This window comes from Malaclemys terrapin, chromosome 19 (assembly GCF_027887155.1).
Source record: "Malaclemys terrapin pileata isolate rMalTer1 chromosome 19, rMalTer1.hap1, whole genome shotgun sequence".
NCBI classification, from domain to species: Eukaryota; Metazoa; Chordata; order Testudines; family Emydidae; genus Malaclemys; species Malaclemys terrapin.
Window position 1 is genome coordinate 8,168,887 of NC_071523.1, and position 25,914 is coordinate 8,194,800.

The 25,914-nt window shown below is 40.9% G+C and overlaps 1 protein-coding gene across 1 annotated transcript; it reads left to right on the plus strand.

Annotated features, from left to right (window-relative positions):
- The first annotated feature begins 881 nt into the window (after positions 1-881).
- On the plus strand, positions 882-25,683 carry MICOS10 (mitochondrial contact site and cristae organizing system subunit 10). The gene is made up of 4 exons (XM_054009487.1): positions 882-992; positions 21,686-21,733; positions 23,039-23,148; positions 25,436-25,683. The coding sequence occupies exons 1-4, from the start codon at positions 926-928 to the stop codon at positions 25,442-25,444; spliced, it is 234 nt and encodes a 77-aa protein (XP_053865462.1). The 5' UTR covers positions 882-925; the 3' UTR covers positions 25,445-25,683.
- Positions 25,684-25,914: the final 231 nt, after the last annotated feature.

Consider the following 25,914-nt stretch of genomic DNA (forward strand, 5'->3'; position numbering starts at 1 on the left):
GGAGCGGGGATGGAGTGAGCGGGGGTTGGCCCTTGGAGAAGGGGCAGGGCAGGGGTGTTCGGTTTTCTGCAATCAGAAAGTTGGCAACCCTATGTGTCAGTGAAGAGCTCCAGTGACATTTTCCCCCTCACCCCCAACAATTCTGCACTGTCATATGATGTCCCCATGCTTGACCTAGTTTTAGGAATCACAGATTCTCTCCCCCAGACTTTACCCCATCCTCAGACACTCCCACTTCCCAGCTCTTGTTTTGGGTCCTGTGAGTGGGATGCAAGATCTACTCCACTCTGATCAAACCAGGATGTACAATGTAATCTGAGGGACTGGAGTAGACAACAGCCTTTACCTGCATGTCTGTGTCATGGGATGGGAAGGCCATATGGGGGTGATTGTCCTGCAGGAGGTACCAGGCCCTCCCAGGAGAAGGGAGTCCTATAGGACAGACTGGGCCCTATGAGGAGACTGGGGTCTTGTAGGAAAGGCTGAGCCCTCTAACAGGGTGGGGGGGGGTCCTTCGGGACGTACCTGACCCTACAGGGGGCAAGGGGACCTGGGGGACAGGCTGGACCCTACAAGAGGTGGGGTAGCTGAATAGAGCAGGCCCCATGGGCTGGGTGTGGTGTGGAGACCAGTCTCCTCGTTATTATGGGATGGGGAGCTGGGGAAAGGCGGAGGGACTGCAAGGACAGCATCTCCACCCCAGGCCTGGTCCGAAGGTCAAGCCCACCTAGAAGCCAGGGCCTGCCTAGCAGCGGTAACCTTGGCAACCCCAGCGGGGGCCGGAGAGAGCTCCATAGTCTCGCGAGATTTGCGGACCGGCCGGTAGCAGCTCTCGCGATGCTTGCCTAGCCCCAAAGCGGGGAGGCGGGGGAGAGTCGAGGGTGACCCGCGAGCGCCGCTGCTACTGCCGGGGGGAGGGAACAAGATGGCGTCGGAGGGCGAGTTGGGCAGGAAGTGGGATCGGTGTCTGGCCGACTCGGTCGTCAAGCTGGGTAAGGGGGGTTGGGGCGCTGGGGCACGGCAGCTGGGTCAGTCGCGGGCTCTGGGGAGGCCGAGGTACCCCTGCCGTGGGGCCTGAGCTAGGCCGGGGCGGGGGGAACCTGGGATCTGGGGGGCTCTGTGGGGGGCCGAGCTGGACCCTGGATGGTCAGTGGCGTGGAGAGGGTACATCACTGGACCGGCCCGTGGAGGGGGACCCGGGACGGGCCCGTGGAGGGAGTGTGGCTTACACAGGCCTGGGTAGATCTAGGCTCTCTGTCACTTCAGGAGGAGATTGAGCCCCGGTTTCCTGCTCTGATGGTGACCTGCAGCATAAGGCATGGGTAAGAACTGCAGGGCACGAAACAGCAGCAGGGCAGGGCGCTGCCAGTGGCTGGTGCTCATTTTCTTGCGTACTTCTAGATAGTCACAGTATCCTGCTGTACCACCTTCCTCCCAGGTGTTTCCTTATGACAGTATCACAAGTGCTGGTGCAAAATGTGAGTTTGAAAGGCGGTTAGTTGAGAAGGTGACCTTGGTGAAATTCTGATGACAAGCAAGAGAGCGATGGCTGAAAGCAGCAATGTTTTCACGTGGCTCCCCAGTGCAGAAAGGTTCTTCCTGTGCCAGCTGTGTACCTGCGTGTGCTTGTCTTTTTATTTCTTGCTCTTTCCCTGTTGATCACTCCTACCTGCTTTTGACCTTCTGGTGACTTCCTTTTTAAGATCAGCTTGTCTGTGAAAGACATGAAGATCTCCATTCTTATTGAGCCCAAGACCCCCAAACAGAGGCTCCATGGGGCCCTGCTTTGCCATAGATCCTGTCTTTGCTCATTTCACTCAGGATGGGGAAACAGTTAAAAAAATCTAACATACTTCTGTCAGCATGCACATAAAACATAACTTTTTTTTAAACAAAAGTTTTGATACTATCTTATGTGCTGTTAGTTTTGCACCAGCAATGTACGTGGTGCAGAACTGTATATTTTATAGTGTACATTATATGAACAGCTTTCAGTCTAATGTCTGGATCTTGCAATACAAAGTTGCAAGTATTATTCTGAAACAGAGACATCAAAGTAATGGACTACCTCAATTAGGATCTCATATCTACTAATAACACTTACATTTAGATGGTGAATTATTTCAGTTTTTAGACTGAAACTCAAAAGCCTTTTTTGGTCCAGATACTGTTAATAGGTCTTCTAGAAGTGTTACTTTAATAATATAATTGCATATAAAAATAAATTATTTAGGTTGCAAAGTTGAGAACAGTAGGGTGTTTTGTTTTGTTTTAAATGTAATTTCCTACTTTCTCTTTTATAGAAAGGGGAAAAAAAATTAAAAACAGATTTTCTGGGCAACTATAACAACCACTCCTTTCCCCATGCATCACTGGTAGGGTTTGAAGTGTGAGTCTTCAGCATAGCTTGAGCTACAGGACTAACTACATTAACTGGCTGCAGCAAAAGGCTGTTATACCAGGTGAGGGAAATGGGCCTCTCCGGGCCATGTGCTGGGTCTAGAGCAGTGGTTCTCAACCAGGGGTACATGTACTCCTGGGGGTATTCAGAGGTCTTCCATGGGATACTCAACTCATCTAGATGAGTGCTTCTCATCCTGGGGGTTACAGTCCCCAGTGGGGTCATGGAATGGGTTTAGGAGGGTGGCAAGGAGGGCAATTACCTGGGGCCACGCAAAGCTAAGTTACATGCTTCAGCCCCCTGGGTGGCAAGGCTTTGGTGTCAGACAAGGCTCATAAGTGAAAAACAGGCTCAAGTATCACACTGACATGTAAGTACACTATTTATATTCCAGTCCGTTTATTTTATAATTATATGGTAACAATGAGAAAGTAAGCAATTTTTCAGTAAGCGTGTGCTGTGACACTTTTTTTTGTATTTTTATGTTTGATTTTGTAATCAAGCAGTTTTTAAGCGAGGCGAAACTTGGGGTATACAAGACAAATCACACTCTTGAAAGGGGTACAGTAGTCTGGAAAGGTTGAGAATCACTGGTCTAGAGTGTGGCCAAGGGGGAACCTGATCCAGCTCTTCCCTCTGTTTTCCCCCCTCCACTTCAGGAAGTGTGGGAAACATCTTCCGCATTTGGCACGCCTAGAGATGGAGGGGAGGAATGGGCCACTGGAGCCATGTGCCCTGTTGTAGGGAAGCCTGGTTCTGTTCTCTCCTAACCTCCTGGAGAGGCTGCCTATTTCCAAGGTTCCCAGCATAGTTTCAGTTTCCTCAATAAAAGACTGAAAAAATCTTTTATAATGGAAGATATTAGGCAACCTAAATAGAGGTCACTACCAACTCCTCCTATAATAATTCCTTTGCACATGAGACTACAGTTAGCGATAAATTCAAGAATACGATACAACAGATATTCCACTTCCTGCCAATCATTTTGTGAAGACCCATACGAATTTACTTCACAGGGATATATCTTTTGATTAAATCTAATTGTCAATATAAGATTAGTAGAGAAGAAATCGGTCTCTCATGGAATCCAGAGAGAAGACTTCTAAGTAAAACTACAGACAGGGACGGCTGGATTGTTGTAACAGATCATAAATACAGAAGAGTCTTCAATAAATAAGTGAGGAGGATTATTTTAAAGTAAATGTTGATTCCACTTTTAATTGTGATACTATTTTGAATAAGTATTTTGAAAGAGATTGAATTGATCTGAAAATTTACTGATTCAAAATGTCAAGTTTCCAAGATGACCTGTTTTGTACTCATTACCTTAGGGCTTGTCTACGCTTACCGGGGGATTGACACGCAGTGACCGATGCATTGGTGGTCGATTTAGTGGGTCTTTGACCCGCTAAATGGACCACAGATCACTCTCTCGTCGACTCCTCCATCGGATCGAGAAAAGTAAGTGGAGTCGACGGGAGAGCGTCTCCCATTGACATTACGTAGTGTGGACCCCATGGTAAGTAGATCTAAGCTACATCGACTTGAATTACGCTATTCACATAACTCAAATTGCGTAGCTTAGATCGACTTTTCCCCGTAGTGTAGACAAGGCCAAAGACAAACACCACCATGGATGCACACATCATTGACTTCCCAGCTGAGGTGAAATTCTGGCTCCACCAAAGTCAAGGAGTTTTGCCAGGTGGGCCTATACTTTCAGGCATTGGTTCTTTGTAATGACTAGAACTAGTGCTTAAAGTTAGGTACATGTGTAAATAAATCTTGCTGAACTGGAGACTTAAGGAGTTTTATTTAGCCAATTTTTATTTACACACACTCTTTCTCTACTTTCTATAGTTTGGAAGCACTTATTTTGATCATTTTGGTGGCACTATTAGTACTGTTGTTAGAGTGCTTCACGAAAAAGTGAAAAGGTCTGTGAAACAGCCTTTCCCCACTTTCCCCATTCTTCCTACCTCATTAATTTTGTTGTCTGGTCACGACTCCTCAGTTATAACTTTCTCCTTTTAGAAGGATTAGCTGATTAGTTTGATGACAAATCAGGAATTGTCTTGATAAACAGTTAGTTTGTTGAGTCTTTGAAGCCCTGATCCTCCAAACGTATGTGTGTTGTTAGCTTTAAGCATGTGTGAGTGCTGTCATTACAGTGGATGGGACTATTTTCATGCTTAAAGTTAAGCACTTTGCATTTTCAAAGCCATGTATGCACATTAAGCTCTGATTCTGCAAGTTGCTAAGCACCTACAATTTCAAGAGAAGTAGTGTGTGGAGAGCACTCTGCATCTTGCAAGATTGGGTCCTGTCCCTTAAAACACAACTTCTCAGGTGGGTAAGTATTGCCTTCATTTTATAGACTGGAGGCAGAAAGGGAACTGCACAGAAAATGTTGCCCCAGATGCTACAGCAAAGCAGTGACAGCCCTGCAAATATAACTGGGGAGTTCCAGGCCTATAGTAAGTTCAGTAGACCAAGGTGCCTCTCGAAATAATAGTTAAAAACCAGATAATGTGCAGGTTTTTTTATTATGACTTAATCTGTATTTGGCCTTTATACTGTATATGATAAAATAACTATTTGTTGTCTGCTTTTTGGGCAGTTGCTGATTCTGCAGTTTATTTCCTGGAACTCTTATTACGTCTTTTGTTTCAACCGTTGTCCAAATTGCTGTCAATACATCTTGATAGCTAAGTAGTTGTAATGCGTACTCAGAGCTGTAGACCAAAAAATATAAAATGGGAGGATGCTTTTTTGTGTCTGAACAAATTAAGTGTAATCTTGGCTCTGTAAGATTGTGCTTTGGTACACGTGTTTGTGACATGGTGCCAAAACCTTATTGAAGGAAATTAAACGGGAGTTAGAAGTATTACATTTCAGGATTTATATGTTCTTGGTCTTCATCTATGTGTGAGAATAAAATTAACAAAGAGTCTTTGTCTTGGTAGGGTTTTCACTTATTTTAATCAGTGTTGCTTTTTTAATGGATATACAGTATTTCAGGGATTCAATGTATTTCCGTAATCCAAAGAATGTTTGATAAATGTTTATCTTGTGTGTAATGTAAATAAAATCTGCAGTAAGCTGTAGAAAAAGTACATCTTATTACTGTGATATCACTGAGGGAACTTTGACTAGAATTGATGTAAAACTCATCAGAGTCCATCAAAGCGATGAATTGTAGCAGACTGTGTAAAAATCCTAAAGAGGAACATCTTTCATGAAAATTGATATCCAGCATATTGTCCCTTCTTAAAAAGTGAATGATCTTCAATAAGCAGTATAGTATTTATATACTGAATATATACTAAAATGATTACTTCACAATCATTTCATGTAGCTTTCTTGCAAACCACATTAACTTCACTCTATTTATCAAAATTCAACTTGTGGAAAATGGGCCTGCTGCATTCTGTTTAGTAGAAATGTCTCTACTTCCACACTTCTCTTTAGCCATTGCTGCCATCTGAGGTGTAGGGGAGCAGCTTAATTGCTGATGTAGCTTACTATTAGGCAGGGTACATAAGATGAATGATTTAAAACAAATCCCAAGATTAAATAAATAGGTTCATAAAATCAGTTTTAAAAAACAAAAGAATTCTAGTATGGCAAGAAGACTGGAGAGAGAGAAAAACAAAAGCTAAATGTGTAAATGTAGGCTGTTTTTCTCAGCTAATGATTATACTTGTTGCTGCTGTTTGGATGGGTGGTCAAAAGAAACTGTCAGGATTATAGGAAGATATTTTATCTGAAAGTTTGTGGAGAAGAAATGAAATGTAAAGCCTGGATGTTGAGGGTGCAAAATGTTGCCCATTATAGACCCTTGTGAAACCTTGCCAAACTATGCACTGCACCGATCTGGGAATGAGGGGGTTGAGGTGCTTAAACCACTCTGAGATCTTTGTATTAAAGTTGCTATGTTAGTAATACAGTATTAAAATGTATTGTTAAATATTAATGATGCAATATGAACTGTAAAAGCATAGGCATAGTACATGAGCTATCTAGCTTCCTGATGCTTAATTGAGAACTACTGAAAGTAGTGATGGCTGTTCAGTGTAAAATGAATTGGTGGCCTTAGTCCAGTGCCTGATGCCCAGGTGGTGAATTCACAAAGTATCACCACAACTGACATACTTGTTAGAAGTCCCTTCAGAGCTACCAAGGACTGGATGGACATGGTGACTAACTGACAGTGCATTGTGGCTACCCATACTCTGTCAATGGAAGATTTCAACCTCTAGGGCTGTCAGGTGGTAAACTCCCCCCGTCCCCCTCCCCCCCGTATTTCTCTGTGCACTAAATTCACTTATTAAAAAATGCTGGGTAATAGCCTCTTTTTTTTTTTTTTTTTTTTTTTTTTTAATCCGAGAAATCAAATGAATAATTCTCATTTGAAGATCAGATAATTTTGATTAAAAGATATGGGATACGATCAATTAATGGTGGGCTACCCAAAGTTTCCTTCGTTTCCTTTTGGTAGCCAATGGCTTTGGATCTCACAGTATTTAATATGATGATCCAAACTTAGATTGGAAATGCATGCTCAGGATAAGGTTAGTGACCATTAATTGTGGAATCTATAAAAATATTTGTTTTATTGCCAGAGAGATTTTTCTATGTGACGGTTAGGGGGAAAAACAAATATTTTGGGTAGCTCTGTACAATTTTCCCATTTGACATAATTCAAATAAAGGAAAACGAATGTTCTGAAGTCCTGGTTGTTGGAGAGTTTTCCAGGTTCTGTTGTCACAGCAAGCCGCAAAGGTCAGTCTTTGAACAGTGATGTATTGAACATAGGATGCAATTTTCATGCATTGGAGTGGGGACGAAGTCAGCAGCAACTGTTGACGTGTCTTTATTAGCAAAGGTAAACTTTTGACTTATGGCTGGGGGCTTCCACAGCCAGTCCTCTGTCTTGTGTAGTTTGTCATGCTTTCCTCTACAGTTGTTTTGAGACAGCTTATTTGTAATTGTAATGTATTGTTTTACTTGGAGATTAAGTTCCTGGACTGATTCCAAGTAAACTGTCCAAAATATATATTTATATGTATCCTCTTGTACTGCAATACTTTATTTTTGACTTTTGAGTTGCTACTCTGTCTGCATCTCGTAATTTACTGTTATTTCTGTTTGTTTAGACTTTGTTGTTTTCCATCACGTTAGTACATATTTTCATTTCCAGTTTAGACAGTGGCTTATTTGAAAGAGCGAAGAGTGTTGTAAAACTTTAGGTTTCAGAGTGGTAGGCGTGTTAGTCTGTATCAGCAAAAACAACGAGGAGTCCTTTTGTGGCACCTTGGAGACTAACAAATTTATTTGGGCATAAGCTTTTGTAGGCTAGAACCCACTTCATCAGATGCATGAAGTGGAAAATACAGGAGCAGGTATAAATACATGAAAGGATAGGAATTGCTTTACCAAGTGTGAGGTCAGTCTAACGAGACAATTCACTTAACAGCAGGATAGCAAGGGAGGAAAGAACTTTTGAAGTGGTAATGAGAGTGGTCCATCTCAGACAGTTGACAAGAAGGTGCGATACTTTAGGTAAATCTGCACAGGGCTTTAAAACGATGATTAAGTGTGGTTTAAACTCAGTTGTGACTGAAACTGATTGTAACACATTTTTGCCAGCCACTGGGGATAGGCCAAGGTAGAGATCTAGACTAGAACATTTCTCTCCCTCCCGCACCTTTAAATCTAGTTACAGCTCAGTTAAGTCTGGTTTACTCTGGCAAGCCAAACCATGTTATAATCTGGGTTCCCCTAAATCAGTTCACCCCAGCCTGCAGAATGTTGAGAATATTTACCAGCCCAGGCACACATTCTGCTTGCCTACACTTAGTGGCGGGGGCGGGGGGGGGATTTTCCTGCTTATCAAGAGCAAAATATCTTTCAAATGTGTTAGTGTATGGAGGGGAGAAGGGGGAAATAGAATTTTGCAGGTCTGACTTTTAAAATGCAAAGGCACAATTTAAAAGTTTTAATTTGGAGTCGTCTTTAGGTGGTTGAATTTATGAGCAACCAGATTATGCACAGAAAGACACTAGCAACTTCAGGTTCTACATAGAGTAAAATAGTGGTAAACTTTTTGCAGGCAGAAGAAGGAGACTTCAATACTCCATAACTGATATGTTTAAAGCCTTCTGTGTTGGAGTATTTGAGAAGTTACAATGAAGAGAACTTGCAATAAGCAAACAATTCACCTAATGTATGAACCAAAAACAGTATTGCCATTTGTCCTTGTTCAGTGATGTACTACAAAAATAGACCTCTTCTAAAATCCAAGTGTCTAACATACTTTAATGGATCTAATTTAAATGTAGCCTGCCAGTGTTGCTATGTGCTTTGAAAGCTATATCATGATGGTTCAGTATAATCCATGCAAAACCCTGAGCAGGTTTCTTCTAGACAGAACTGACTGTATCAGAGAAAATATGTCGGGGCTTTCATTCATTTTGCAAATTAAATTGCCAGTGGTTGAAAAAAGTATTTAACCAAATAGTTGCTTGTAATACAAGGTGCATTGACAAGGCTAACATCACATATATATATATATTTTTTACTCCGCTTTGATACTGGTGTAACCATAGAAATATAAAATATCAGTTTTTTTTCCAAAGCAAACTGCCTTTATAAATCAGCAAAACTGAAAATGGAGGCCATTTTGTTGACTTCCTGACTCCTGTGCACTATCATATTGAGATTCCTCTTTGCTGTTTTGGCAGCCTCTCTGCATTTGCTCTGATTGACCTGAACTGCTACTGTCTTCAGAGACTCGAATGCAATACCTGTCATGAATCTTAATAAGGTTGCATGATCCCGCTTATGTCTCTTGTTTAGACATGCTATATTTTCCTGCTGCCCCTTTTTTGCACACACATGCTCCAGTCTCTTCCTCCTAATGCCTTTCCTCCCAATTTGCAAGTCTTTATATCCCCCCTTTTGACCCCATTAGTCATCCCAATAAATTCTTTCTGTACTCCTGGCTTTCAGCAACAGACATGTGCCTTGAGGGAAGGTATAAGAATGCTCCCTCTTTCCCCATCAGAATGGGGAAACACTCTAAAGGTGTGTGAAATTAAGGTGTGCCACATGATCTGTGCTGCCTCGAATCAGTTGGACACTTGTATGCAGTGTGTTTTGAAACAAATACTTCTTAAAAACAAAGATGACATCAATAGATCATGCTTGGTGAAATCCTGGCCCATTGAAGTAAATGGGAGTTTTGCCACTGACTTCAGTGGATCAGGATTGCATCTGCTGTCTCTAATACGTTAACTTCTGGCTTTACCAAGAATGTCTGGCCTTCTTAAGGGAGAAGAACTTAGGTAGTTTGAACTAAAAAATTTGCAATGTTTACAATCCAAAATGAAACCCAGAAGAATACATTAGTCAGTTTCATTTCTTTATATTGTCAGTGTTTATTTTCCAAATTGAGTGACTTGTGAGAGGAGAACTAGATCTTTATTCTTTCACTTTAAATATAAGGAGTTGTAAGTGACATTTAAATCTGTTCTAAATGATTGTTGACCTGAATTTATGCATTTAAGGTTATATGAGAAACATCACTTAATCAATTAATTCTTATTAATTAATAGGCTGAAAATGGCATAGCTACTTCCAATATGAAATTAGAGAATTGTGGAATGTATAAATGGTAATATTTAGTCATGCAGTTAGAATGTCAACACACAATGGCAAAAGCTCTTGCTTGAAGCTCTTGCTTGAAGCTGTAATTACAGGGGATTTTTAAAAGGCCATGTGAACTTTTTCCATCTAAGTTATATCATGAACTATTACTGTGACGAAGGATGGGGAGGTAAATACAGTGTCTTCTCCTTCTTCCATACCTTTGATTATACTCTATATCAAAGATTTCTAGGTAATGTGTATTCTTGAATGACAATAATTGCTGAAAGATTGGCAGACTTTCTTCACTTTGACAAAAGGGTACTAGTTTGAACAACTGTTTCTTATTGTTGATGTTCTCAGGAACGTATAAAACAGCAAAGGTCCCTCTTTGAAACTGTAGTATAAAGGATTTTCAAATGATTAAGTGAGGTAAATGATTTAAAAAATATAATCCATTTGTCACTAAGAAGTAACCTTAGGAAAGTTGCTGGTTTCTTGGCTTCTGTTGAAATCCATTATTTGGAGGATATTTTACTATTTCAACATATGCCTGTACATGACCAAGCTGCAGCCTAAAAACGCATAAATAACCCACCCTGACTATAGTGGTAATATTAATTTCCTTCTAATCCTTTGTTTGTTTCGACATCTGAGCATGAAATGCCTCTAACCTTCATTTAATAATTTTTTTATGAGAGAAAAAAGGTGCTTTAGCTTCTGCAGCAGCTGAAATGTGGTTTCTCTTGGCTCGCATCATCTTGTCTGCTTTGTTCGATGTTTCCCTAAATATTGAGGGTAAAATTTCAAACTGTTCTAGTGTTAGCCTATTTTGTAGTCTAAACGATTTTCAGCAAGATTCATTGTCTGTATTGTAGTGTCAGCAATTATTGGTAATCCTTCCTGTGGTTATGAATGGGATTATGATACTCTGTACTTTATTTACCTTTCTGAAAACTGGGCTTGTTACACAACGTTTATGTAGTGCATCTGGTAATTAATTGAATTAATATCTTACAGCTTTAGAGCACACGAAGTATGTTGCTTTGTATAACCACGTCTGTAAGGCGCTCTACCACCATGAGGGCCAGAAAGTTATTTTATCCAAGCGTCTTTCTTTCATAAGGGACAATATGAATTTCAGTGTAGGCCCTCCAATATATTATGTGCTGTATTTGACCCATGGGCTGGCCATATGTTTTAGCAGCAGGCCAAGGACAATAATTGGTGATCCCACATGCTTCTGTTCTGATGAAAAGGCAGCAGTTTAACCATCAAAAAGATGGTTCATTATGAAAGAGTGGTCAAAAGTTTTCAACTCCTCTAGCCATCTCACTGACTTTTGACTGGGGGGTTGGAACAGAGGTCCCCATATGTTCTGGCATTGAGGGGTGGGGAAAAGCACACAGATGCATTAGACTAAAATGAGGAAGGTGCATTAGGATAAAGACCCTGTTCAATTTTCATTCCATTGAATGGTTCTTCTAAATACTGTCCAAAAACAGGTTTCACCAAGTGGATATGGTATTGGTAGATTTGAAAACCTGTTAGCTCTGCCCTTATAATCCATTGTTGCATGATTCTCTAGAATTTTAGTTTATGAAATTGAATGCAAACTTGGAAGGTAAGCTAAAGATACTTCTGAAATATAAATGTTAGAACAGTGTCTAATAGTAAAACTCCATTTTATGGAAAAACTCAATTAGCTGTATACAGAATGATATACTGTAGGTTTGAGAGCTCACTGTTTCCATGCCAGTGTCTCCCATTGTGCCACATAAATGTAAAGGGCTTGTGCAACTTTAAATTTTTTATTTTAGTTTAGTTTATTTTTTTTGCTGCTTGATTTCAAATGTCCTCTTGCATGTCAGCTATCATTTGGAGTAAAAGCCTTGTAAAAACTGTCTTTAGCTGTATCTGGTTTTCTTGTATTGCTGCCTTGTCTTGTGTAAGGACTCTTAACGTGTCCCTGCCTCCCCTCCTTTGTCTTTTTTAAAATTAAAAAAAAAAAAATCAGCAGTAATTTTTACTACACCTTGGATAACTACAGAAAAATTACTTTAAATCAAATTTCAAAACATCATTTGAAGGTACTTGAACATTTAAACTGCCTATGCGGAGCAGTTGTGTAATCTCTGGGGGCTGCCATTTTAATAATAGCAACAGGAAGTGCAACTTGATATCCTTCAGGATGGAAAGATCAGAGACGGTTTTCACTCGTTTGATCCACATGACTACTGCTCTGACAGACGTATAGCATATGAATATATACAATAAGGGCCTTATCTGTCTTCCATCAAAGTCAATGGGAACGTCAGTAGGATCAGGATTGGGCCCTAAACCAAAAATCCCTGGAAAAATAATCAAACTCAAATGTATACAATTCCTGCTCTCTGTTTTTTCCCCCGGCTCAGATCTTCCTGTCTTGGTATACATCAAGCTGACTACAGCTGCTTCCTTTGTCTAATTTTGATTATGAAGACATTACAATGTTTAAAAAAACAAAAAAACAAAAAACAGCTAATTAGAATCTTTTTAGAATACTGCATATTTCCTTACATCAGTCTCTAGTTTTCTCATATGTGTAAGTCATCAGAGTCCTTGGCAAAGGCACAGATGAAGACTAATGTCATATAATGCTTTCATTACCCTTAATGGACAAAACTCTGTCCTTAGTTAAACATGGCCACGCCTATAACCCTATTGCCTTAAATAGAGTTGCTTGTGTGTAACAACCTTTTTAGGTACGTTCTTGTTTAGAGGCTAGAAATATTTGACATTTACCTATAAACTGTTGCTATATGGTATTGTCCTTAGGATGTAAAGGGTCAAATTTATCTTGTAAAAAGTGACCTACACAGTTTAGTGAAAACGTAGTCATTCCATATTTCTGTGCTGACTGGCCCCCCACAACCATCTGGGCTGAACTCAATTTTCAGTGTAGCTTGACAGTTCACTTGGCAGGCTTTATATCCTCACAAAGTCACAACAGGGGCATTTCTAAGGTGTGCTGATTCCATCTATCGACATGTACGCTAACAGACAATCAATACGCATCCTGGTGTAACTAAAGTCAAAACTTGCAGCTGTTGGAGCATAAATAACTTGTTTGAGGAGAAGTGGGACACCTCTTTTTGTCCCTTTTTGTTTTGGAAGCCTGTTTCACAGAGAGGAGAGAGAACAAGTTACAACTTTAAGAGGGGAGATCCCTTCTCAGTACAATGTAGAATGTGTGCCCATGAAGCTAATTCTGAGGAAAAAGCACTAAATAAATTACAGATGGTCAGTCTTGGGGTACGAAATGATCCTAGAAAAGATGTCTGTCTCTTAGACAGATGGCTTATAGTTTCAATATTTTACTTCAAGGAGTGTTTACCCTTTGAAACGGGAAATTCAAATTTTAGGGGGGGGGGGCACTTTTTAGACCTAATCTAAAAGGTGGTAGCTTAACTTCAAATACAACTCCCACCCTAAAACTTAGGCTTGGTCTACACTACCCCCCCCAATTCGAACTAAGGTACGCAACTTCAGCTACGTGAATAATGTAGCTGAAGTCGAAGTACCTTAGTTCGAACTTACCTTGGTCCACACGCGGCAGGCAGGCTCCCCCGTCGACTCCGCGGTACTCCTCTCGCCGAGCTGGAGTACCGCAGTCGACGGCGAGCACTTCCGGGTTCGACTTATCGCGTCCAGACTAGACGCGATAAGTCGAACCCAGAACTTCGATTTCCAGCCGTCGAACTACCTGGTAAGTGTAGCCAAGGCCTAAGTGATTTTTATTTTTTCCCTTCTTTGTACTCGCTTTTGGGGCCCTATCATGCGGGAATTTTTTGTTCCTTTGAATTCTCTGTTGCTCCTATGTGTTGCTCTCTGCTGCTATCTATATTTGTTCCGTCTCTCCTTACACGTGCTGCAGCTAATGGAGGGCTTAACTTCAAACTGCAAGGGAATGTCTTTTGGCTTACTTCTCATGCTGCTTTACACCAGGGCGAGGATTCAATGCTGAGCCAGGACTCTCTTCCATCTCCATTTAGCCGTTGGAGGTTGGAGTTGAAGTTGTAATTTCAGAGCTTGGCTCCTCACATTAACTCCTGCAATTCTGGGAAGGGAGCTGGGGAAGGAGAATAGCCTTCTGAGTTGGGGATCAGCTTTGTGTTCAGTTGTTTGGCCAACTATAGGTGTCTGGAAGCAGCTCTGAAGATGCTTCCCTCCTTCAAAGCTCCATCTGGTCAGCTAACTAGCTGAAGTTGTGTGCAGGAAGAGAACTGAAGTTCTTTTTGGCCTTCACTTCAACCCCAACAGCTGCAGGGTGGGACTCTTCTGCAAGGAGAGAAGAGAAATTGGGGGGGTAGTTCTGAGTCTGGAGTCCTATGATTGTGCAGCTTGTTCAAAAGCCTGGCCAGAAGGAGAAGGTCTGCTCTGATGGAAATTAAGCCAAATATACTGACTTCCTGGTCCGCTATATTTGTACAGTGATGAGGTCCCAGCTGTGCATTCTTGGGGAGTTGGTACATAGTGTGATATTGCCAAAAAAGTCCAATCAGCCCGTAGAAAGGGACTTCAGCCAACTTGTGTCCTAAACCATCCACTCATTAATTTTATCCCTGTGACACGATGCCAGTAGGTGGGAATGTTTCCTGGCTCTTAATTCCTTGATATATAAAACTTATTTTTGTAAGAAATTCTGAGGAACTTGAGGACTACTGGCACTTGTCCTTGTAAATGATAAATTCCTCGCTGGAGATTTGAGGAGGATTTAGGCTTTAGGCTTCTTTCCATGGCATTTCCTTTAGTGAGTGAGACACCACTGTAACATTTTTCCCTCTAAATTATCCATACGTGTTTAATCTGGACAAAAGCCTTGGTATAGTATTGACAAGATGCTGTGCTGGCCTGAGTTACACATAGGGCTCCACTCTTGTTCTTCTTCCCCTCCCCCCCCCCCACACACTTTTTTTTTTTCTCCTCTTCCCTCCTCCCCACCCCCATTAAAAGGAGTGGGGGAATGTTCTCCCTCTGCCCCATCAGCCTTTTCACCATTGGCTGTAGAATGAACTAATTCCTGTTGGAGCTACCTGCCTATACCGTCGTATAGGCTTTTATCCAGGATGCCTGGAAAGCGTATGGGTAGCATCTTTGTTCCATTGTGGAAGTATTGAATAGAAGCTGGAAGAGCCTTTGGGTATCTAAAGCCAGCCTTTGGACACCAGACAAACAGCAGTAGCATTGGGGGTGCCTGGAAGTCATGTTTGGTTTTTTGTTGTTGTTGACTTTTCTCTTAAAGGGATGACTTAATCACAACTACATCTGGAATTTTTAAACCCATTTCAAGTACTTCAAATCAGTATAACAACCAAATAAAAATGCATTTTGCTGTATATTTTTAGAGTATTTTGTGTATTTGACAAGACACTGTAAATAGTCAGTTTCACTGTTTCCCCTGTGTCACCCTTCAGTTTTCCCTGTTTGCAGTGTGAACAACATCAACAGGGTAGAGGAAAAGTGGTTTTCTTTAATAAAAAAAAAAAAAAAAGACATTGAGTGTTGGCACTAGGGAAAATCTGATACCTGCCTTAAAAAGATTGAGCTACGTAGTTCAGAGTCTGCTTAAATGACTTTGTTGGACCCTAAGCATCTCTAATACATGAAAACTAGTTATTAGAAATGTAATTCCTGCTGAACTGCCCTGTCCTAATCTACAAAGGCATTTTTGTACAACAATTATTGTATATAGGTCTTGCCAAATTTAATTTCTTCATTAGGGGCATGATAAGGAAGGAAAGAAGATGGGGGGCCACCCTGTCATAATTCTGATTAAAAGAATATTGCTTGTAAATAATATTTATGCAAAACAGTGTTGTTAAATACAGGTTTTGTAAGTTACAAAGTAGAAGTTCTAATACCTTAGCTACTGCATTGATATTTACTCAGAACTTATCACACTGAATTTTTAATCTCTTCTTTAGAAAGTTATCTGTTTCAACAGCTTTTTAATTGAAGGCTGACAGTTGTCATTTGGCAACAAAGCTGCTGCTACCACCACTTCAACAGTGAAATTGACTCATTGCGGTATGCTGAAATTTCTTGACTTTAATGGTGGCTATTGCTCCAGTCGAGTTGGCTTTATGAAAGATCATTGGCCTTTTTCTAACTAGTCTTATCTAGGTCTGGATCCCAAAAGCATGACTCTGCCTCTTCAGATCCAGAAAGCTTAACCTGTACAGACTAGTTACTACTTCCTTAGAACTAAGTAGCTATCTACCAGCAGCTGTCTTCATTTTGTTTAATGTCTTAGCTCTTTATGTAAAAGAACAAAACCTGAAGGGAGAGAGAGACAGTTTGATATTTTTGTGTCTGTAGTTGTCTAATGAACTACGAAAGAAAACTGCATTTATAAATTGGGAAAACCTCTGTGACATAGTAACCTCAAGTGCCATTGAGCATATTTAATCTTTTCACCTTTAGTCTCAAACTGTCTTTTTAAAAAGCAAAACATATCTAAGTGTGACTTAGTTGTTGTAATTGCTTAAGCCCCCTGCTGTTTGGGCAGACTATTAAAGCTCATGGTGACTGTGTGTATTGAAAGGAGCATTGATAAATTTATAGAAGAATCTTTTCCCGGATGTACTATTGAGGCATAAGTCTGTCTCAAAGATTTTGATTATCTGAGACCCACTTATGATATCCTCTTGGGTATGAGGCATGTGCTCTTGTGTATATTAGATTGATTTTGGGTATAATGATATCTCTCTCCGAAAGTACACGAGCCAAAGTGTATTTATATAAAAAAAAAAGGCACAGAGCCCAGGCTTAGAGACCTAATTCCAGTTCCGTATCTGCTTGTACGTAAACAGCCTTTACTGTTAGGCAGGAATAGAATAAAAAGATATACGTAGAATCTTAATGTTCCCTGTTGGCATTGACTATAAATAGGTTCAAACTGAAATGACAGACAGAGGGCTGAAGAGACTGTTTTTCTAGTTAAACATTTAAAGCTGTCAGAGAAGGTGAAAAATGCTTTGTACACTTTCCTGTGGCCTTTTCTTCCAAAGAGGCTCTGTCGTGCAAGAAGGTGGCGGGGTGGGGTGGGGGAGGTGAGAGAAGCAACCCAGCACAGATCAAGCCCTTAGCTTTTTCCATGTTCGTTTTGTTTTTATTGTAAGATAAACCCTTCATGTTTTATTGTTATGAAGTTTAAAGCCTGGCCCGGAGGTGCCAATCTTTAGTGGAAACAGCTGTAGGGTTAGTGTCTCTGATCAGGTGGGAGGTTCTTTGAAGCAACATATTGCCTTTTAAAAGGAAATTGAGCATGTGAGAACTTGAACCTGTAAAACCCATCAGTAGGCTCTCCCATTGTTTATCTCTAGTGTAACTTAGATAGAATTCAAGCGAAACACACTTTTTTTTCTTTTGTTTCCAAGAAAGAATGACTTAGGGTCCACCCCCCTCTTTTTTTTTTTTTTTTTTTTTTTTTTTTGGAGACGCATAGGAAATGACCACATAACCACAACTACTTCCTAGTGGGATGATGATGAGTGAGAAATTATCCACAGTAACAGTTTCTTAACCCGGCAGGATAAAAACTTAAAAGTAGCTAAGTCTTCTGGTTTAAAGTTTAAAACCAATATTTACTGGCAAAAACCAGCCAGGAAAAAGCAGGCTCACAGTAAATAGTGGTTTCTGTGGATGGGGAGAATATCTGAACACTTCTTACTGTTCCTGATTGCAACATTTCCCTCCAGTTGAGAGTTCAGCATAGTTTCTAGCCCATTCCCCAGTAGGGAGTGGAGTAACGCTTGACAGCCTTTGGGATTAGGAACAGGGATCAGCGAAACTCCGTGATTCTGCCTCTTTAGCTTCATATTTGTGAAACTTCCTCCTCATGGAGATGATAAAAAGCATTAACAGTAACAGACTTCTTCCCTCACCTACCTCTCTCACTCCCTAGATCTACAAGCTAATCCAAACCTCTTACTCCATTTTCTAGTACTGATCTGCCATTTTACTCCTCTTCCAAATGAAACGGATTGGAGGAAGTAGCCTCAAAGATTGACATCATGTCATTCCACAGGAGGCAGTCCTAAACCAGATCTCCTGTCCCTTCCCTGAAACCCAGGCTTGTCACCACTGTGACGTGTTTGAATTTCAGCCGCCCATATAACTAGAGCTCCTTGGTTTCTTCCTAACCCAGGTCACCTATTTAGTCTGCTGCACTCCCACCAAAGCAGTGAGCTCAGTAGGAATGATAGGTTCCTGTCTCTAGCAGAACATATTTTCCTTTTTGTATTAAAATGTTAATATGGCTTAGCCTGGCTGCCTAGTGTGGGAAGATGTGGGTTCCATTCCTGGCCCTGTATTGATCTCTGCTTGCAGAGGCAATGCCTTTGTATGTTCATTCTATAGTTTCCCTACCAGCCTGCTAAGAAACAGAATTGGTGGGTTTCTGTTTAGGCCAGTGATTGAGTGGGGAAAAAAATGAGGGGAATCTTCGTGGTTCCAACAAAGATGGAAGACTCCTAAAGGTGAGTCTGATATTATTTTGGGTTTATTTCTCCCCTGTCTCCCAAGTATATAATTCTTTCTTATCAAACCCTTCAAAACTTACCGGTTTGCCACACCAGTGGCAAAGAGGAATATTGGTTTGACCGATAGCATGGAAATGTGGTGACATTAGTAACTACTTGGGCATTGCGTGTGGCTGATGCAGAATTTGTCATTCTGCAAATAATTTCTCATTGATTACCTAACTGTTTGGATTGGCAGAGAGAATTCCTCTTGGACAAGAAATATAAAGCAGTATCGCTGCATGACTACCCTTCTCAGCTGGACAGTTCAAACAACGCCTAGTGCTGTCTGTCCGATTTCTTGAAGTAATCGCTTTCAGTTCAGATTCAGATTTTATAGTCCAGCAATCAAACCAAAACAAAAGGACAGCATGGCCACATATGGTAGGAAAGCATTGTCAGAGGGAGCCCAGGGTCAGGAAGCCAAACAGTTCGTCCATTTGATGAATACTTGTAGATAGTAATTATCCTTAATAGCATAAACATTCTGTTGGAGCCAGCACCAGCTGTGCTATTGCAAAGGTACTGAAGAGAAGCTCCAGTTGGGGAAAAGGCATAAATGAGCCATTGCTAATGGCGACCCACTATTTATCTCCCAGATTGTGCATCACTGACCAGAGTTTTTATATACAGTCTGAATGGTTAGGTTGTTTACACAAGATTCTAGTAAGTATTGTGTTTGTTAATGTCCCCAATGCAGAAAATGCATGAATGTCTGACCAGGCATCTAAAGAGCTCTGAGGAGTTCAGATTATTTTTTTTAAGCTGTGCAAACTGCACATGGTTGAGGAGAGTGAAAATCTGGCGTTCTCTGAAATGTTCAATTGCTAAGATGTCTGGGGGTTTGATGTCAGGACCACTTGGCAAGCTGTCATCAAACGTCTTCCCTTGCAGTTGCATGTTTTGAAATCCTGCCCTGTAATAACCATAATGCCCTGGTAAAGTAGTTAGCTCTGCGATGATTGGTTCTGTTGAAACTCTGTGGTAGAGTGAAGAGCGCTTTCAGAAACCATTCGTGTTTCTAGCTCTCGTTATAACAGGATAACTTAAGTTCTCTGAGAGCAAAGGTCAGTTGTCTCTGTTCAGACCAAGTCATTATCTCCCCTCCTAAAATGCAGTGTTTTTCTATAATAAAAGCACTTGTGATGCTTCACAGATTATTCGCTAAGGCAGCGAAGTGCAGAGCTGCTTATTGGAGCAAAGAGTGATGGAAAGAGTGGGAGCTATCGTTACTTATTTGTTCTTTGCAGGCAGTGTAAGTTGGCCTGGGGAGTGGAACAAAACTAAAAAGGGAGCTCAGCCCACACAGAAGAGGCTGTAGATGTATGTGATTTTTATGGTTGTCCACGCTAGGTCCGGGGGCCATTTTGCTTAGCTATTCTAAGTCCCAACCGGCAGAGAGAGTACAAGGTGGTCCTTATTCAGTGATGCATGTAGTAGGAGCCATTCTTTAGTACAATATAATCATTCTAGGTGCAGATAGTAAATGATGAGATCTACTAATTTTTAAGAATGGTGGGTTTTTTGCTTAAAAAACTAATTAAAGCCCAATCGCTTTCTTTTACTTCTAAGTGTGTTTTGAAACTTTGCTCATTTTCTAAAGGAGTGCACATGTGGATGAATTTTGCTATTCTACCTTTGCAGTTCCCTCTAAAGACCGTGGCCTTGCCCAGGTAATTGAAGGCAGAACTTTCCCATTGAACTTGAATTTTGAGCTATTTTGTTTAATGGTTCTTGAAATAACAAAAATCTACTGACAACTTCCCCAGCTCTTCACGAAACTTGTAATCGCCATCTTCCAGGGAAAAGAATTGTTTTCTTTGAGTTACAGAAGCATTTTTCTGAAACATGCTAAATAATTTCCCAAGTGGTGATGGAGAAATTCTGAGCTGTTACAACTCAATCAGTGTAAGTCCAGATCCACACCCTGGTCATGGGAGCCTTGGGCGCATGGGAGCCCCGTAACGAGCCGGTGCTGAGAGTATGCGGAGTCGGTTGGGGCTACGCCCGGTTCATGAGACCGCTTATGGTGTCCGACACCATCAGGTGGTTCAGAGACATCTACACAGAGCACATCACGGGCCACCGTCAGTAGTAGGACGAGTAAACGAGACCACTGGTCAGGGAAAATAACCCACTTTCTCCCCTGACGAGCCAAGGGACACACCCCACCCATGTACCTATTCCTTACAACGACACTGACTTGGACTCTAACTACATTCTATGGGTGGCATACCCAAGACCACTTATTCACTGATGCTTTAAAAACTCCCTCACCCCAATCTGACTCTATGCTGGTTATGTGCTATGTATGTATCTTGTGAACCTTGTAACCGATATTTATGACTTCTCATAACTCAAGCCTGACCCCAGAGGTACAGTACCTCTTAACTTGCGTAAATTTGATTTTAAACATTCGCTTTAATAAAAATTTTAAATATGTCTAGGATGTGAAGTGTCCTTCCTTCCCAATCTGTTTAACTACACTGGCTAATGAATGCTGTCGATGTAAAAGAAAAGCAGCCCTGAGCTTTCTTTTGCAAGATATAGAATAATGGGAAGCATCATAAGTTTATTGCCCTGAGGAGGCACATTGAAGTAGTTAGAGTAGTAAGAAGTACTTGCAGTACAATAAGATATTAATCTGCAAACCTAAAAGGAAACTAATTTGGTTTTGCACCGAAGGTGGAACTGTGTCCTTGAGCTTTCTCTTCTACTGATAATGATGCGAATTCTGATTCAATTGAAGTCTGGGACAAAATTTCCAGAGATTTTGCTGGGACCAGGATTCACTCTATAACAATAAGAAGTGGGGGATATGTCAAGGGTGGTCTCTTGTATATGTATGGGAGGTTTCTTAGGTATGTGTCTGTATTTGATTAAATCAAACGTTTAAAGCATTTTAAAAAGAATATTGCCAAGTCTATAACCTACTGGCTCTTTAGGTGTGGAGAAACCTAAAAGATTGGGATGGCATTCCTGAGCCAGAACAAGTAAAGAAAAGAATGGAATTGATTTCCATTTGTGCCTATTGTCTAACTTCCTCCTTATTGCAATTTTCTCTTTGCAGGTGCTGGTTTTGGATTAGGAATTGTTTTCTCAGTTATCTTCTTTAAAAGTAAGTGTCCCTATGTTCTTAGCTGTTTGTTGCCATATTAGATTGTTTGGGTATACCTCTTAAACACAATTATTTGAAGCATGTAAATTTTAATTAGTATGTTACGCCAACTAGTCCATTACTTGTCCAAATAGATGAGTTGTAATTAAATTAGCTATACTTCTAACTGTGATCAAACAAGGTCACTGTATATGAAACATCTCAGGCTGGGCTTGGAGTCAGGCTTCTGATTACAAACCTCTGGAATTATGAGAGACCCTGCATCTAAATAGTAATTAGCCACATGTCTAGACATCAGCCCTAACCAGTCCTGCAAGGGTTTTAATGCTTTTTCTAGATAGTCTCCACTCTCTTCACTTATTTTTTTAAATTACTTTCTCGATATTAGAATAATCCTCAACTCTAGCACAGGTGGTAGAGCTCATGCTGTTCCTGACTTCACATTCTTCCTAGGCACAGAGGCAAATGGCTCCAAAATGCAAACTGCAGCAGACTGGCAGGTTCTGTTTGCTCTGTGAACTTAGATCATACCATAAGAAAAATTATGAAATATTCTTCAAACTGCAATTATTGTCAGAGAAATAACTACCTTTCTACTCCGTAAACCTGCTGTTTGTGTGTATTGTTTGTTTGTCATTCTGGTAGAGGTGAAAGGACCCAGTCAGAATTTTGGCCCCTTCTAGGCTCTGTATCAACACTTACACCTGTGTCCGCTCCAAAGAGTTAACAGTAACTTTTACAACTTCTGATAATGCTGCAGAGCCAATACAAGGCTGGATTCTATTCTGCTAACTGAATTCCCGTTGCAGGATTCTTTTATTACTGGTGATGCTTGCGTGTGTGGTGTTTTTTTTTTTTTTTTTTTTTTTTTTAAAACACCACCACAAAAATACAACACATACAAACTTTCAGATTCTGGGTCAAACTCAACATGAAAGAACTTTTGAGATCTACAGCTTAAACTGCCCTAGCAATTTCAATGTGACTTCTTTAAATACTGTACAGCAGATTTATTCCCATTAGCCTCTAAATGACGTTTGTTGCCTTCTAACGCAACTTTCTAAGATTTTTTTTTTTTTAGGAGACTTCAGAATACATAGAACCTGAAAATGCACAGTGCATGTTTTTCCAGTAATCTACCACTTACTGGCATTATGTTTGATAAGAAGTTGTCATTCGAGCTTGAAATTAAAATGAGAGACACTGCATTGTGTTCAATATCTTTTTTTTTTTTTTTCCTCTTCTCCCCCCCCACCCTCTCCCACCCCCTGCTTCTCTCTCTCTCTGTCTCTCTCTTCCACACAGGAAAGACGTGGCCTATTGCATTTGGGTCAGGGATGGGATTAGGAATGGCTTATTCCAATTGTCAGCATGATTTCCAGTCTCCATATCTTCTCCATGGCAAATTTGTAAAAGTAAGTACTGGAGTAAAATAAATCTGTATGCAGGCACCATTCAGTGCTTAAATATTCCTGCTCCTGTCTAAAACAAGTGTAGAAGTAATATGTTGCCACTAGCTGGAGGAGAGCTCCTCTGTGTGGCATTTTTTTTTTGGTCAAACTTTTCAGATCCTTTCAAATATGTAATGTACTCTTTTTGTCTTATCTATGATTAAACCTATTATACAGCATCTCTTTTTGAGGACACTGGGATCTCCAAAGGATCAGCTTAGATGCTGCAGGTGTTTTTTCCACCATGTACAAGTGTGTTAAAAATATGGGGAAATTAATCTTACCATAAACAGCATGGCCCCAGTCTTGCAATCAGATCTATGAGGGGAGGACTTCATTGCCTGTAGGTAGCTCCTTTGACTTCAATGGGGCTCTGCACAGGGTTCTGTACTGGTGGATCTGATTTGGAGGATCAGGGCTTTATTAGTTTGTGAGTCATGAAAACACTAAAGTCTCCTTTGTCTTCAAGGATGTTAGTGAACTCTAGACTGTTGATCATATGAATTTGGAATCATTAGAATCTAGACATGGCACAATTTAAAAGGGTTACTGTGGGTCCATCCTCTCTAAAGAGGGTTGTGTTATAAGTGGCTTGGGTGAATACTGATACTAGCAAAGTGGCTGGTACAACTTAATCTAGTTTTATGATGTTAGGCATGATTATGGTCACAAAATGTGACCACCTTAGAATGATTTTGCATTGGTGGTAAAAATCCCCCCACTCCATTACATAGAAATTAAACATAAAATAGGGATTGTTTCTGTGCAATGCACAGAAAACATTGTGAAGGGGTATATCGCTGAAAGCACTGAGATGACACGGTAGCAGAGGCATGCTCCTGAGCATGTGTAAAGTTACTTTATAAAACATCAGTGCTCACTTAAAACCTTCTGCCAGAAAACTTTTAAAAGTGACCTGTCAAAAAGGGGGGTGGGGGAGGGAATGATCCTGCATGTGTTTTGCTCCTTCATGATAGATAAAGAAGACCTGGAAGGGTTTTTCTGCCTGGTTTTTACCCCAAGAATATAAAGTCCATGCATCCTTGGATGCATTGAAGGATTAACCTTCAACAGGCTTTTACAGTCCTAGCAAACCCACCTGCTTCAGAATATGTACTGGAAATGGAACCCCGCCAATGGCAGAGCACAATCCTTTACATGAAACAAACGTTTATATTGGAGAAGTAGATGATATTGGATAAAAACATGGAGTACCCGGTATCTTATGAGTGAAACAAATGCAACCCAGTAACGTTCTAGAGCCATCTAGGAGTGTTTGCCACAGAAGTGCATGAGAGTTTAACATAAAACCATTGTGGGGTGTCGTCTTATTTTTGGTCAGAAATAAATTGGAATGGAATGTCTCCAGTTTGAGGACTCTGGGTGTGTGAACACCCAATCCAGAAACTCTAGGAAACACTCTGTCCCTTGGAAGATGCTTGTTATGGCAAAATAACTGCCTGAGAACATGGAGAAATAGAAGGCTGACTTGAGTCTAGCCTGGCAAGGGTTTATATTTGTTTTAAGGAATAATCTCAGCTCTGTAACAAGGGTGGTCTCTCTGAGAATGAGGTCATCAGAGGGACCGTGTACAGAAGAAGCACAGCTGCCTGCGTGGCGCTAGAGCTGAGGACAAAGTTTCCAGCACGGTCTCTGTTGGCTTCCCCTGGCACAAAGAGTCTGAGCATGTTGGCGGGAGGGAAGGGAGAGATGAAGCCATCTAATGGTTAATCTCTCCAGAATGTATGGTCATGGATAAAAGCTCCAGGGTTATTAAAATGAAATTATTTCACTTCTGGTGGTTAGCAGGGTGGAAAATATTGTTGCATTATCACACATCTGTTTTCCTAGAAAATGTTAGAACTTGAGTTTTAACTTTCTTATATAGCATTTGAATCCATTCTTTGGGTTATCAAAATGAATGGGGAGTGCAATGATGCCTGCATAGGAGACTACCCTTAAATCTAGACACTGCCCCCCAAAGTATCCCCGAATGTATTCAGTAAAGTCCTACTAATTGTGGCATAAAGCATGAGACCAGGAATTGGGTGATCTAGGTTCTGTTTCTACACTTCCTGGGTGAATGTGGTTGCTTAACCTCTCCATGCTTCAGCTTTTCCATCTATCAAATAAGGATAAAAATTCTAACCTGCCTCATGGGGGTGCTATAGGCTAAACTGCTTGCTTTGAGCTTCTCAGGTAGAAGATGCTATAGGATACAAAATGTTATGGGAGTCTTCTTGCTTTACAGGAACAGTGACTAATGACTTAAGAACATCCCAGTGGGACGAAAGGAGAAATCATGGTTATTCCTCAGGAATATTGAAGTGCCCCTGGAGTAAGCCAACGTTCTTCTGAAACACTTATCGGTTGCTCTTTATACTCCAACAAGCAGTTTATGTACATGAAACAAAGTTCTGCATCTTGTTTTGTATTTTCTCTCTGGAAAGGGCCAGGAGGAACTCTTCTGAGAAATAAATAAAACAAAAGTGGACCCCCCCCTGGTGTTTTGGCTTCTTTGCGTGTGAGTGGAAAGCGAGGACTCCCATTGTAATACGAGCAGCTGGGACCACCTGGTTAAAGCCACTGTTCAAGTCCTTGTGAAATGACAGCTGTTATGTGTTCCTTCCCACTCGGACAGGCAGCCCCCACCAAATCCAGTTCACAGAAATATCCCCACCTCACATCACTTGCTGGACACCCTGCTGCTTGGGCTGATTTTAGGAGGCA

What these genes read in the sequence shown, in the direction of transcription:
- MICOS10 (XM_054009487.1), top strand. Translation starts at nt 926, where the DNA reads ATGGCGTCGGAGGGCGAGTTGGGCAGGAAGTGGGATCGGTGTCTGGCC. An exon ending in CGACTCGGTCGTCAAGCTGG is followed by an intron (nt 993 to 21,685) that starts GTAAGGGGGGTT and finishes TTCTCTTTGCAG; the next exon opens with GTGCTGGTTTTGGATTAGGA. An exon ending in CTCAGTTATCTTCTTTAAAA is followed by an intron (nt 21,734 to 23,038) that starts GTAAGTGTCCCT and finishes TCTTCCACACAG; the next exon opens with GAAAGACGTGGCCTATTGCA.